Here is a 15421-nt window from a genome sequence, read left to right as displayed (position 1 = left end):
TCGTCCGTTGTTAATAATGAAACCTTAGTCCAACAATTTGTTCCACAAAGGGATGAGTTGTTCATAACGCACCACAAACAGAAGCCGGTGCCGTCTCCCGGCCCTCGGAGTTCAAAGGTTTGGGGAACTTTTAAATTGCGAGCTCTTTGGTAGATTTCCGTCCAGCTATTATCTTTTATTACTCTGGGTCAAAGTGTCTTTTTCAACCTCATTTTATCTATAAAGGCAGATGCAGCCACAGCTTTATAAAAGGCTTGCAGTTGAATCCTCTATCTCCGTCTCATCTTGTGGTTTAGCATCTTTCTCCCTCTACCTCTCCATCTGTATCTCTGTTATGCCACATATCTATTATTCTTCTCACTGGAACTAGTCTGTGTACCACCAGTGTCTTCACGACAGCAAAAGCACATCTCTGTGATTGTTATTATTAGGAAAGCCTCTCAGTGAGCCCTTTCATAACCCGACTCAATTGAATCAAGCTTCAGCATCATACTTATCTCTTGGTTCATGTTATTTTCCCTTCTTTCCCTGAAATCAACGGTCGTCCAAGTCTGAACACTCTGTCGGAAAACTCCTGACGTCGCATCAACATTGCAGCGCACACAGTGAATTACGTTTCCATCATTTCTTTCTCATGTCGTGTTTGTGTGTTGTGAAGTTTCCATTCAGTTGAGTTGCACTTCTTTGCGAGCATGTGGAACTCTACTTCTCCTGTCTCTTTCATCAGGGTTCCCGCAGAGCCTTGAAATGTCTGTAATTATACAATCGTTGAAAGTTGGCTGCAGGCGTCCATGTTGTCCCGAGCTGAAGCACAGGGACGCGTTTTGATTGGACGTCTGGAACACTGACTCGGTATTGTCGACTGTGCCGACTCGCCACGGATTGCAGCATTGCATCGCTTTGCAATGTGCTCACCTCCGTTTCACACAGCCATCATGAATCTCTGCTTAATTGGATCAGTCTGGTTAACACTCCTTGTGGTATTAGGTCTGACTCATCGTTCACGTAATTGGATTTCTCTCTCTCGTCTGAATGTGGCGTTTGAAACGGACATAACGAGTTGACAGATATGCGTGACTTCAGTCATAAAGGTTGTTTTAGTGACTGCACATTCTTCACAGTCTGTGTTTCAGCGTGGCCTGATTGGAAAATGAAAGTGTCCAACGTTGCTGCTCATTTAAATAAGGCCACACAAGCTGCTTTTGAGTCCTTAAGAGTGAACGTTCAGCGTCACAACCGGGTCGACACATCTGTAACAATGCACTCGCAAGCTAAGTGCAAACAAGCAGGCAAGTCCCTCTTGTTTATATATTGTCAGGTATATCATGACTGCAGTCCAATACCATTACCATCAGAACAACGCTGCCTCAGTAATTGTGTATGAACCCAAGCCAGGTTTCTCAGCTGCTCCCTCCCTGGAGTTGCTGTGTATTTTTCATGTTATCGCCTCTGTGTAGACCAGGTATAAGCTGCTGCATCTACACACTGATGACTGTGTTGTACATTGAAATTCCTTCACTGTATTACAATGTTGCTGTCGTGCAATGTGCAACTGTATCTTAAGCCTCAATGACAAAACAACATATGTGCTGAAAAAAGACATAAATACGTAGATGGATTATGGTTCAGCAGGCAGATGTAGTTGGGGGTATATTCATTGTTTATTAATGCAAGCACAAAGGCTTCCAACAAATCAATAGATGTGCTGCATCTACATCGGCACATGGGAATTTAGCATGCATGAATCCCCCCCCCCCCCCCCCCCCACTCCATCCAGTGAAAAGCCCCCCTATTCACACAGGACTAATATTACCTGAGGGGGACGGCCAGTGATGTATTAATGGTGCAGATCATGTGGGATTTTGCTCTTGTGTGAATCTTCCGTGTCTGTCGAGACAGAAGTCCCCTTGATGATGCTAATCTTATGCAAATGGCGTCTCAAACGTTCTGTTTTCTCAGCCACGGTTTCGTTCCATGTCTTTTTACATCTCGGACATAAAATGTATTATTTATTTCCTGTCGGCTGCACCTTCAGTGCAAAGTGTCCCTGAAAACGTTGCATACCAACCTTGTAATCGACTGCTTCAAAATAATTTGACCACAATGATGTATCGCCTGTCTACCACACTCTTACTGCAATGTGCAGATATTGGATTTTCATCGTCCCGGTCTGTTGTAATTGTCACTGCGGGACTACAGTGAAGTCACTTCCAATGAAGCAACCTGTCGCCCACTCTCGAGGTTAAGTGTTCACTCCGGCTGACAGACAGCCGTGCATTTGATGTGCATATAGTCCATCGTCACCTCGATGCTGTTTTTAAAGCTCGTGACAGCCCGAGAACCAAATGAGTATGTTCACGTAAAGAAGCTGTCCGTGCTGACAGAACCCAGATAATCAAACACACATTGACAGACAACTGGAGTGTTTTCATTGAAGCATTTGACCGCATGAACTACGTGATGTGAAGCGGCAACCTCTGCTGCTGAGGAATGAAGCCAATACGGAATTGGTCAAAAGCTGCAGTTCCTCAAATGGCCACATGAGGCTGAATCCAACCGAGTCCATCCCCGTAGACCTCCATGTTTAAATGCCCAACTTCACAGCAGAGATAAATGTTTACAGCCTGGTACAAAAAACTCTTTAAGTTAGCTAATCTTCCTATTCCTATTGAATTTTTATATGACTCAAATCATTGTAAGGATTAAAGTTAGGCCTAATTGAGGGCGTTGTCGCTTTCCTTCACTGCGTCACCCAGGGGTTCCTCTTCTTTACCCGTTTATCGAGTTTAGCGAGCCGGAGCTGCCCACTTTGAGCTTCCCCATGTCTCTTCAGACACCTATCCGGGATGTCACGGAGACTACATCCATATTTCATGCAGTCGTCATACCATCACTACCATGAAATGGCCAAAGTCAACAATAGAGTGATCCTAACAGCAAGTACTGTTTGTGCACCCAAAGGCAGATCTAGCTTACTCTTCTGTGCTATAGAGCTCCATCGCTGTCTCGAAACACATCAGTGAGCTTTCTATTGTGAGTCCATCGCATCATCAGTGTCCTCCTGCCGTGAACACACACCAGAGCACCAACCGTTTATTACTCTGCTGCTGAAAATAGCCTCTCAGAAATATGCTTTATACTCCCGTTGGAGTTACATTTGAGTGCCCAGCTGTTTTAGGAAGTTGTGAGCCTTTAAAAAAAAAAAAAAAAAAAACTTTATATGTATTACCTATTTTTAAATATTGAATATAAATATTATTTCGTGCCAAAGAGAGGTGAAATTATTGGACTGGAAAAAGGAACACCTCCCAAAACCTGTAGTGTTATAATTGTATGTTATTTAAATTGTAATATGTATAATTGCTGTATTTTTGTGTCCCATTCTTCAAGGCTCGCCAGGGTAAAATACAAAATGTATAATCATTAAATCATGAATCCAATCAGTACGTCTCTAACACACAGAAACGGTGCTGCTTCCACCACTGAGCGAAGACGATGCTTTTTCTTTATCTGACGCCTCAGTGCTCGCTGATGAGAATCCTGTTGTGTCCCGCAACGCGCTCTCAATGGACACAAAGCATTTGATTCAACACCACACGTGTGCGTGAATAGAGCATTAAGCAGCCGAAGCCCACCCAACAGAGGAGGCTCTCACAACGTGGCCTCTTGCTCTCTCTCACCTCCGCGGCCTCTCACCCTGCCGGGGCGATTCGTCATCTTGGCTGTGGGAGCAAGGCCATCGGGGGCGCTCGGTCTCTGTTCTCCCAGAGCCCTGCAAGGGGGGGGGGGGGTTCAGGGGTGGTGTCAGCAGAAATACAGTATACTGTAGGGAGGTGTATAAACCGAGAGATACACGGGGAGAGGTGCGAGCAAGATGGTGCTGAAGATGGATCGGCGGGATTAAGGTGTTGCTAATAAACAGGGATGGAGTGTATGCGCGAGCATAACATTGTAAAGTTTGACAGCTGAGGAAAAAGTGTATATCTGAACAAGGGAAAACAAACACTTTTATGCCGCAGTCTTTCTCACACACGGACATCTGCAGACGCACAAACACGGATGGAAATTTAATTTCGGCCTTGAAGATAGAGATCATATGCCTCCAAAGACCTGCGTATAGGACACAGGAGGGACGTTTCTTCTGTTCAAACACTTTCCATTCATACGCTACAGACTCTGTAGATGAGAGGGCTTTTTTTTCTTTCCGGGAGAGATTATATTCCCCACGCTCGCATGCTCGCTCATTCCTGCTGCAAAGAAATACTGTTGAGAGCTTATTTCATCCTTGGCTGTGCTGGCATTAATGTGAAGATATGAGTGTAGCAGCTGAAGAGGGGCCGACGCTGAAGCCCCATATAGCAGCGGAAACATTTCAGTGAATAACAATGCAGATGGTGTAAACTAGCTACACTGAGGCTCAGAGATCAATCACAGGCAGCTATGTGTGCCTTTTTTTTTAACACTGAGACACCCTTGCATACACACCTACACAACGTCAGGAAAGAAACCGCCAAGCCTGCTCCAGAACTTTGATCCCTCTGGAGTCGGAGCAGATGGTGTGCAATTTGCACGAGCTTAAAACCGACAGTTGTATTCATGAACAAAACATGACACTCAGGTTAGTTTGTGTTCGGTGTGAGTGTGAATTGATGCTATATGCATATTTGGTTCGATATAAATGAATGTCAAAACACATTTTAGCTTTTCATTCAAAGTCTTTTCATTAAAACGGTGGAAACTTTTTTGTTTGTGAAACCGCCGTTAACATTAGCTATTCGTTCACAATGTAACATAACCAGTGATTGGCGACTAGAAAACATCACTGCTGATCTCCTGGTCAAAAGTTCACACTGTGATTGAATAACTGAGTAATTAATCTGCGGGTCACATGCGTGCCGAACCATTGGGGGATCCACTACGGTCCATTACACCACTGATGATAACAATAAAAATAATTGTAAATGCTCATTTACCAACTGTCTGAGCACCTGAGACTTCAGCTCACCCAGTTTGTCAGACTGTTGCACCAAACTATGATTATTTCCAGCTTTTCCTGACACTTAGTTATTGGGGGAAAGCACAGAGTAATTCTACGCTCCCAAATAGGGAGGACATTCCACAGAGTGAGAAACGGATACCTGTCGCACCATAACCCATGTGACCACGTGACTGCCGGATACCTCGTGTGAATTCCAGCTCACTCTGGTCTCACAGTAGTTTCCACATGCTGTCAAAACTGCCCTCCCAGATGATTCAGCAACCTTTTTTTGTTTTTCTTTTCCTTCATGCCTCCCACAACTTTACTTTGCCTCTACCCGTCTGCTTTCGTTTTTGTACTGGTTAGCAGCCACACTCCAAGTTGCCCAGGGAAAACATGTTGCTTCAACCCAACATTAAAACTCGCAGAATTTCATGAAAAAATATTGATCTGTCTGTTTCAGTGATGTTGCTCACACTCTTTTTAAAACACCTTTTTCTTTACATTCTGCCAGTGTTGCAGTAAACCAGAGAGGTCTTGGGCTTGAGCACTTTTTGAAGGTCTGGGTCTTGTCTCGCAATCACCCGGATCTTTACTATATATATATATATATATATATATATATATATATATATATATATATATATATATATATATATATATATATATATATATATATATATATATATATATATATATATATATATATATATATATATATATATATATATATATATATATATATATATATATATATATATATATATATATATATATATATATATATATATATATATATATATATATATATATGGCAGTAAAAGAGGTGAATAAAGAGAATCTTTATTTGTTTGGTTTTTTGCTGGTGTTTTTATGTAAATGTAGATATTTCAGATCAGTTTGATAAGTGTCTATGGTTTGCATGCTCCGAATATTCTTAAGTGGGTCCTGCATTGTGGGACTTGCTGGTTCTGGTCTTGACTTGTTTTTAATCCTTTAAAGTCTTGGTTTTGTCTCGGTCTCCATACGCTCCGGTCTTGGTCTTGACTTGGTCTCAACCTTTTAAGGTCTTGGTTTTGTCTCGGTCTCAATACGCTCCGGTCTTGGTCTTGACTTGGTCTCAACCTTTTAAAGTCTTGGTTTTGTCTCGGTCTCCATACGCTCCGGTCTTGGTCTTGACTTGGTCTCAACCTTTTACGGTCTTGGTCTTGTCTCGGTCTCCATACGCTCTGGTCTTGGTCTTGACTTGGTCTCAACCCTTTAAAGTCTTGGTTTTGTCTCGGTCTCAATACGCTCCGGTCTTGGTCTTGACTTGGTCTCAACCCTTTAAAGTCTTGGTTTTGTCTCGGTCTCAATACGCTCCGGTCTTGGTCTTGACTTGGTCTCAACCCTTTAAAGTCTTGGTTTTGTCTCGGTCTCAATACGCTCCGGTCTTGGTCTTGACTTGGTCTCAACCCTTTAAAGTCTTGGTTTTGTCTCGGTCTCAATACGCTCCGGTCTTGGTAATGACTTGATCTCAACCTTTTAAAGTCTTGGTTTTGTCTCGGTCTCAATACGCTCCGGTCTTGGTCTTGACTTGGTCTCAACCTTTTAAGGTCTTGGTTTTGTCTCGGTCTCGATACACTCCGGTCTTGGTAATGCTTTGGTCTCGGTTTAGGTGCTCTCGACTATAAAACTGCATTCTGCTCAGCGAGTTCTTTGATCCGCTCCAGCGCCCATAGCGACTCTGAAAGAGACTCTGATGGAAATAGAGGAATTGATATTAGTATAAAATGTGGCTCAGAAAGGAATTATCATTCAGAGAATCAGACGAATACTAATAAACCACGTTCTATGCTCAGGGCCTGCTCTGGGTAATGACCGAACCTCTCGCCTATCATTAACAAAGAGAATCATGTCGTTACCAGAGAAATCCCCAACTATCTGGTATGTGTTGAATAATGCGAGAGCCCCAGATAAGAGCAGCAGCAGCTCAGCTCAGCTCGACCAGGTTGCTCTTTCAAAAGAGCCGAGCCTCTCGGCTGCAGATAGGCCTGTATTGATCCTCTGATCCCTGTCTATCAGCTGAACCAGCCAGATGAGCCCGGTGACATTTCGTCTGCCGAGTGTCTGCCGAGAGCCGAGTATCGCTGCTCTGTGGAGGCCGACTCGGCCTTTCTCTTCTTCCCGCTCCATCGTTGAAATCCTTTTCACTGAATTTTCATATCAATTCTCATACTTTACTGTTAATGGGCTTGCTCTCTTAACCCCTCATCTTTCATTCTTTATCTCAGTCCTCAGTTTGCTGCTTTTCTCCATCTCTGCCTATTTTCTTGGCTTTGTCCTTTCCGGATTAATTAAATTAAATGTTTGGTCCTATTTTCTGCTTTCTCTCATTCAGCTGACCATCCTCTAGCTCACTGCATTTTATTTCTTTAACACGTGTCATACCTTTATTCCGTTCTCAAATTTTAATCTCAGCGTCCTGAGAATAAACAGATTCTACTCTGCTCCGTTCTCTGTACAAATAAGAGTACAAAATGTCTGTCCTTTCTTATTTCTTATTCGACATCTTCAGGAAAACCGTGCCGACCGACGCTGATGAGCTTTTGCAGCATGCAAATGTCTCGCATTCGGGTCTTTGCATTGCCTTTGTACGTTACTACGCTTGGTCTGAACATCTGAGAGTCTGCAGCAACCAGCACTTAATTTCTCTCCATAACTTCCTCCATTTTCATTTTTCCTGATCAATAATCTAGACGAGGGCACGGTGAGAGCGGCAGCAACATCAAGACATGGGAGAAAAACAGGGTCAGCCTGTATTAATAAGGGACGTGACAAGTACTCTTAATCAGCTATGACTGCTCACATTATATTTGAGCTTTCCACCATCAGCCAGACCTCTTCAGAAATCAGTTAAAAGCCTCTCCACTGCTGCCCTTTTGTTTGCCACATTACAGTCATGATTTCAGCCTCCACTCGATGTAAATCTGTGTGTGTGTGGGACCGAGTACGTCCAATCCTAGATGCCGGTCGCAGGACATTTTCTTTATCCACATGTCGGCAAAACCGCTCCACGACTTGGCTGACTGAAATGGCCTCAGTGTCCAATCCATTCAATCCCCTGTAGTGAACGGCGAGGCACTGGCTAACCTGCCATTAAGAGAGAGGTCGTGGAGGTAATGGGTAATTTGCGGCACTTAATGGAGAAAAATGTCTCCAGTTTATATTAAGTGTAATTCTCTTCCAAAGTTACTTTGTGTGGGAGTGTTGCAGTAGTAGTCGTCTCAAGTGTCCAGAGGGAGTCGGGAAGAGACGGGATGATCAAACAATTGGATGGATTGCCATTCAATTGTGTACTGGCATTCAGGGTGCCAAGAGGATGTCATTTCTTCGGTGAACCCCTGACTTTACCTCTATTTGCTGGTTTTGACGTTTACAAGTTTTAAATTTACAAGCGGACAAAATTACTGGATTCTCTGTTGAATATGACTTTTCCTGCAATAAACACCATCAATTGGCTTGGAGTCAATATACAGTGTAATAAAGTAAATGAAAGTACATTTTTTTAAATCAAGAATCAGTAATTCCAACTGAAGGATTCTCTGGAAAAAGTCACGAAAGAGGGCGAAACATTCGTCGAACTAAGAATAAGCTGCATCTCTTATTCTGTATTCCAGTTTCCACCAATCGACTGTTTGCTCGGCAAAGTTGCGTCACTCTGACTTCGGTGCAGCAACATGGACAGCTTGCTCTTGTCTGCGTGTACGCCCCGACGTCTCACCGAGGGCCGGCGGTTGTCCATTGGTATTCCAGCTCAGCGTGCACGTCAGAAGTGCTTTGTCTGACCACGCCGCACAGGGGGGACGGTGTTTGACGGCGCGTCTCTGAATTGAATCATCCACGGATGCTTTAGAGCACATTGAATGATCTGCAGGATCAGCAGTTGTGACTTGAGCGTTTCTCGGGCCCTCGAAACCCAACGCCTGTACGCGTATTCCATACACAAACGCACGAGTGGAACGAAAGAGACGACACAGGACACGTTCGCCGGCCGAACTGCATCTAACAGAAGCTATCTCCTGGCAAAAAAAGCTTCTGTAAATGCCACACGCTGATGTCCTTAAGGCTTTGCGACTGCGGCTTCTGTGTTTCTGTGGCGCTTTATGACATCAGAGGGCTGCGGGCGGCGAGTCCCGCGTCAGCGAGGCAAATGCTCTTCCAGTCTAATTAGCTCGGCTTGGTCCCTCTTGGTCTCTCTGAGGACTTATCACAAACAACACACTCCCCCTCCGTGGGGCTAGATGAAAGACAAAATGAATAAAACTGTTCTGATCGCCTTTAAATGTCAAAGGGATTTGAAGAGCTTGGGAGTCTGGCCTCAGGTATAAATATATCAAGGCATATTTGACTTGCTAAGTAGAGCAAGGGGCTTAGACATAAGTGCCTTGCTTCCAGAGTGAAGCAACATATCGACTCGCTCTCTTCTTCTCTGCCCGTGTGTACAGTGCCATATGCGATTGTGTGCCTCACTCTGGATTTCAAATTACCAATGGCTTCATCACAGTGATACGGCGAGCGCTGAGACTGATGAGATTTTGCTTCTCCAGACAAATGAAAAGGCAGTCAGTCGTGCTGCGCCTCCACTTCTGCTCTCATCCACTTCTGCTTGCATAAAAGGAAATGAAAGAGGGATTTTTTTTGTTTTGTCTGTCAAAACAAAATGTCAGAAAGATAAGGCAAAAGTGGGCTTTGCACTTTTTTTTTTCAACAAATCCCCTGTGTTCGCAGGCAATTATCGACAGTGTTCCTCGCACACACGAAAACACGTCCTGGAAATCTCTGATTATAGTGGACAATGCCCGGTCTCAATTTCCCCGAAGCCCAGCAGAGCTCGGCACCAGACGGGTATTGACTTAGAGAGAGAGAGAGAGAGAACACATGCACAGTGAAATAAAGAGTGAATTAAAAGACAGAGACCCAAAGAGACAGAGGACCCAGAGAAAAGAGAAAAGACCAGAGTGACAGGATGCGAGGCCGGACGCCGGATGGTCAGCCTGGCATTGTCTCGGCCTTACGCACAGCGTCTGAACTTGTACGAGCCATTAATAAGCACTCGACGGGGAGGATTATCAAGCGACACTTTTAGCCTCTTAAGCGAGCCACAATTGCAGCCAACATGGTCCGAGAGGAGAGAGCATGAGACGAGAGGACTCGCCGCGAGGATGAGCGGGAGCGCTACAGGACTTAGCTAAATGTCAGGCAGCTTGTGCATTGTAGACGGAGGTTCTTTATGCGCTGTTGTCTCTGTTGTCTCTGTTGTTTGAACGGCTGCTGTTCGTGTACTCTTTTCTCTGAGCAGAATGGGAGAGGGCAAAGGGGGAGGAATTGAATGTGTGTCTTCCTCCTCCTCCTCCTCCTCCTCCTCCTCCTCCGTCCCCTCGGGGTCGTTAGCTGGCACGCCCCCAACACCCCGGCCTCCTCCAGCAGACTCCTGCAGCCTAATAGTGATGAAGAAGTCGTTGATGCCACCAAGTCCGGTTCGACTACGCGTCCCTGTTTAGGCCTGCAGCAAGTGATCCTTAACTTTTTACATGAGTTGATTAAAGGAGCTGTAGTTAACATTCTGAACAGTAATATAACTATTATCTCTGTAAAGATAGCCTGGCAGATTACAGCTGATAACGTCGTACAGACCGACGGCATCGGTCCACCGGTCCCCCCCCCCCCCCCCCCCCCTCAGACTGTAATGTTACGAGCAGTTTTATACCTTTATTTCTTCATCTGTTCGAATTATCATTCCATTTTCAGCATTTTACAGTTAATTCATGTCGTGCGTCTTGTTTCTCACAGTGCTCCAGCCAACAGCCGCCTCTTATATTTATATATATTTATATATATACTTATATTTACTCCTCACCATTTAGTGTATGAGTGTAGATCAAATCTGTCAAACTGTCATTTAACAATTCATGTCTTTGCTTGTGAAAATATCTTCGCTGGAACATATAAATACACATGAATCTAATTCTGATCTGGAGTTGCTCCTCTGCTGATGAATTGTATGCGGGTGCCTGCGTAGGAGTCGTTCCTGCTTCCTAATATTGATCGAGCGTTCTCACGATCACATGAACGATGTGTAAACTCAGGGCAGGTTTTTCAAATCAACTTTTATGTCAAATTTATTACCATTGACATTCTCCAGATGGGTTCGAGAGCCACCAGATGCCTCGCTTGTATCTGTGTGAGCCGTGTCGTTTTTACTGCTATAACGGCCAAGACCCACAGTCCCATGAATCACAGCGGGGGGGAGGGGGGGGTCCCGGTCCAGCTCACGGAGTCTGGGAAGATCAAACCGAGGTGGAGCGTCTGGCTGGATCAGCAGCTTTTTGGCTCGCTTTAAGTGCAGATAGATTAAATCAGGGGGGAAGAAGCGAGGTGTCCCAGGCAGTGATGATGGAGATGCTGCCGTGTGTGTGTGTGTGTGTGTGTGTGTGTGTGTGTGTGTGTGTGTGTGTGTGTGTGTGTGTGTGTGTGTGTGTGTGTGTGTGTGTGTGTGTGTGTGTGTGTGTGTGTGAGGCAGGAGCTGGCACAAGGCAAGGCAAGTTTATTTGTACAGCACATTTCAACAACAAGGTAATTCAAAGTGCTTCACATAAAACCATTAAAAGCATCAAAACATAAGGCAAAAGAAAAGGAGATTTAAAAACAATTAAAAACATTCATTAACACATTAAAAAACAGTGTATGACATAAAATGCAGTAGTGAAATGCAGAAATGCAGGAAATTGATTAATATATTAATTGAATGGGGTTCAATTAAAGGCAGCAGCAAACAGAGAAGTCTTCAAGCAGTGATGGTTGTGCAGATGGTGAACTCTGTGTGTGTGTGTGTGTGTGTGTGTGTGTGTGTGTGTGTGTGCGTGTGTGTGTGTGTGTGTGTGTGTGTGTGTGGCTAGAGTAGGTAAGGCAGAAGGTGTGAGCTCCACGTTCACCTGCTCGACACACTCAGGTGTGCACATCTTTGCGTGTTGGTGTTCTGATGCGCTCACACGTATGTGCAAAGCGAGCGCTGAGAAGTGTTAACGAGGACGCCTGGCTTATGGCTTTGCAGGTTTCTCCACGTCAGCACCGTCTCATGGCTGTCATCGGGCACGGAGGTGTTTGGCGTGAGATTCTTTTTCTATTTCTGTTGCATATTTTTTACGAACAATTTATCTTGTTACTGTGTAACAAGATAAATTGATATATTTCCTGTATTTGTATTCTTACATACCCATTGCAGTGTGTGTTTGAATCAGGATGAGTTTGATTTTCCATAAAGCAGGAGCGCCATCGGACAATACGGTTATAGTATTTGCAGCAGATGTATTGTCACATATATTTATACAGAATGAAATGGTAATCCTCACTGCTTCACAAGTTTTTTTTCTGATGACAGCACCATGCAAACATTGAGAATCGGCCCTTGATGTCATGTCATCGTGGGATAATGTTGACGTTCATTCTTCTGTCAAGTTCACAAACTGCTGCTGCAGACAAGGTGTTTGGTTGAGCAGCTGTTCCACTTGGCAGGAGAAGAAGGCGAGGCCTCTTTCTGTCTGAGTGGTGCATCATCATCGATGCTTCATAATGAATCTGTTCCTGAACCCCAACAGCATGTTTCATTAGAGGCTCATGTGGAGCACCAGGAAGCAAACAAAGTGACGAACAGCCATTGGGTGACAAATAGTGCCAGATTAGCTTCAGAGTCCTACTTGTGGGTCTTTGTTAGTTTGCAGCAGCTGGGAGACGACTTCAATTTCGGTTTTCTATGAAATTCATGTGCTGCTAAATGTATTTGCTGATGTGGCTCACAGGAATGAAGGTGGCAAAGACAGCTGGTTGCAGTTCAGGGGGCAGTTTTACATTTTACTGTCAATTTTTATATATATTTTTTATATTCGGTAAATCGGCTGGATATGCATCCGCGAGGACGCTTCCACAAATTTGTAGTTTTCAATCAGACGGCAACCTCCGGTTCTGAAAGTGAAGCCGATGCTTCATGTGTTAAAGCTGCATTCTCTCTACTGACCACCAGGGGGCGACTCCTCTGGTTGTATAGAAGTCTATGAGAAAATGACTCTACTTCTCTCTTGATTTATTCCCTCAGTAAACATTGTAAACATGAGTTCATGGTCTCAATCTCTAGTTTCAAGATGGCGTCGGCAAAAAGGTCAAACTCGAGGCTTCAGAACATCAGTCCACACACCAATGGGTGACGTCACGGCGACTACGTCCACTTCTTATCCACAGTCTGTGCTCAGGAGACACTGTTTTATGTTGACATTGTGCAGCTTTGGCTTGTACCTGTACACTGTTTCAGTGAGTAATAAGTACAACATTGGGGATGTAGAATTTCTGTCTCTTGAGGTTTCATGAACTTGCTCGTTGTCTCTTTACCGTCCCTGAATAAAGCCTTTCCTCTCTCTCGCTCCTCCAGCCCTCTCTGACCCTGACGGAGATCCCTGTCGTAGGACTTACTGCGGTCGCGGGCGACAGTGTGTGCTGATGGCAGACACCGGCCGTGCAGAGTGCGTTTGCCAGGAGACATGTCGGCCCTCCTTTGTGCCGGTGTGCGGCTCGGACGGCAGGTTCTACGAGAACCACTGCGAGGTGTACCGCACCGCCTGCCTGGAGAGGAGACGGATCTACGTGGTGCACAGCAAGGACTGCTTCTTCAAAGGTACTGCTCCACTCTGCCGCGAACACACTGACGCTGCAGAGGGAAGTGAATGCTGTAAAAAAAGGATTTATCATCGGTTTTCGGAGCTGATGACGGAAACGGCTTCTTTCCTCATCTGATGAGAGTTGCACATGCTCAGTACGGATCGGATGGAGACTGACAAGTGTTGTTGCTTTCACGTTTAGCGTAAATGAGCTGATAAATGACGTGATATCGGATCGCTGCATAGACTGGTGTCCTTGCCGATACCCGATCCGGCAATATAGGTTTCATCAGAGCCAGTATCTGTATGGAAACAACTCTCCTTTCTTTGCAGTGGAACTGCTGCTGAAACACAGGAACAGCTGTGCTGTTTTGTCTTTGATGTCTGACTGCAGGTGTGGCACAGTTTAACACTTTTGATGCTTTTTGTTGAGCGAAAATTGCCCTGAAATGATGTTGTGATGCCCGTGAGGCGTACATTTGAAGGCCGCAGTGGGACTTTAGTTTGATGTTGAAACATTTAAACAGAAATAAAGTTGCACAGACAGACAAAGCAAATGTTTCACAACATGTTGCCATCTGTTGAGCTCTTGTCACGAGCATCAGTCACTGTGGGAATCACGGCGTGTCTGTCAGCCATCTATTCAATCCAATTGACAGAATGAAATCATTAGTTTGGTACTTACGACTGTGACTCAGGCTCAAGCTTGTCTGGGAAACCACAGCTGAGCATTGTGGCTAAAATCAGAATTCACTTCCTCTCTGCACACGTACTTGGCAGTTGGTTCCCAGTCACGAACACTGGTCCCGAAATCATGTCATAGCAGCCCCCTTAAAGTTGAACGATCAATCTAAACATGTGATTTTAATGGTGTGCTTTCATTGAGGAGGTAAACAGCGTACATATGTTATGAACGAGCTTCGGTTCCATCCAAGACGTAGCACTTCTGTTAGCACTGCTAATGCAAACATTTACACACATAAATTCACTCGGCATGTCCACACACACACACACACACACGTCTAACTTTTGGAGATGCCCCCCCCCCCCCTCTGCTACATCAATATCCAGTGCACAAATTAGCAGCGGGTTACTGTGGATCACCAGCTCTCTATAGTAAATCATTGGCGGCTTCACTCCTTGGCTATCACTCATTAGCAAAAAGTGCACTCTCAGCACTCTCAGTCAGCATTATTATCCAACAAACAGCCCAGTCGCTTCATCATGGCTTCGATTTAAAGGTAACCGGTCGAGGCAGGGCTTCCACTGGCTTCGTTCACGCACACAAACATTGATTCAAAATATTTTCATGCCGCTCCAACAGCGGTTTGTCCGTCCGTCTGAACGTCCGGAGCCGGACGGAAGTTCTTCAAATTCGGCACAAACATCAACTTGCACTCAAGCTGAACTGACTAGGATTTGGTGGTCGAACGGCACAGTAACAATGTATGTGTGCTTGTACCACGTACCTGTTGGCATCTCCTCCTCGTTAAATGTCGTTTTCCAGGTCAGACTAGTCTCAAAAAAGACCTCATAGTCCCTCAGGGTGTGCATGTTGAAACAGAAAGTAAGAGCCATATGTATTTAGAGTGCAGGGTTTCATGTCAACGCGGTGCAAAAAACACCCGCTCACTCACACACACACACACACTCACACACACATAAACATGGCAGCATTTTTAGTCATAGCATGTCAGGGAGGGAAGGATTCCTGGCAGACACAACCATGCATATCTAATCCACATTAGGGATGTTC

General features: G+C 44.8%; 1 protein-coding gene across 1 annotated transcript in view; it reads left to right on the top strand.

Annotated features, from left to right (window-relative positions):
* fstl4 (follistatin-like 4) overlaps positions 1-15421 on the top strand; it is a gene marked incomplete at both ends in the record, with an annotated part of 145465 nt that overhangs the window by 39885 nt on the left and 90159 nt on the right. Inside the window, one exon of the mRNA XM_079283103.1 lies at positions 13440-13682. Coding sequence (XP_079139229.1) covers positions 13440-13682 — 243 coding nt within the window. The remainder of the gene's footprint in view (positions 1-13439; positions 13683-15421) is intronic.

Source organism: Melanostigma gelatinosum, assembly GCF_949748355.1.
Source record: "Melanostigma gelatinosum genome assembly, chromosome: 14".
NCBI classification, from domain to species: domain Eukaryota; kingdom Metazoa; phylum Chordata; class Actinopteri; order Perciformes; family Zoarcidae; genus Melanostigma; species Melanostigma gelatinosum.
This window is presented reverse-complemented; position numbering and strand designations above follow the sequence as displayed.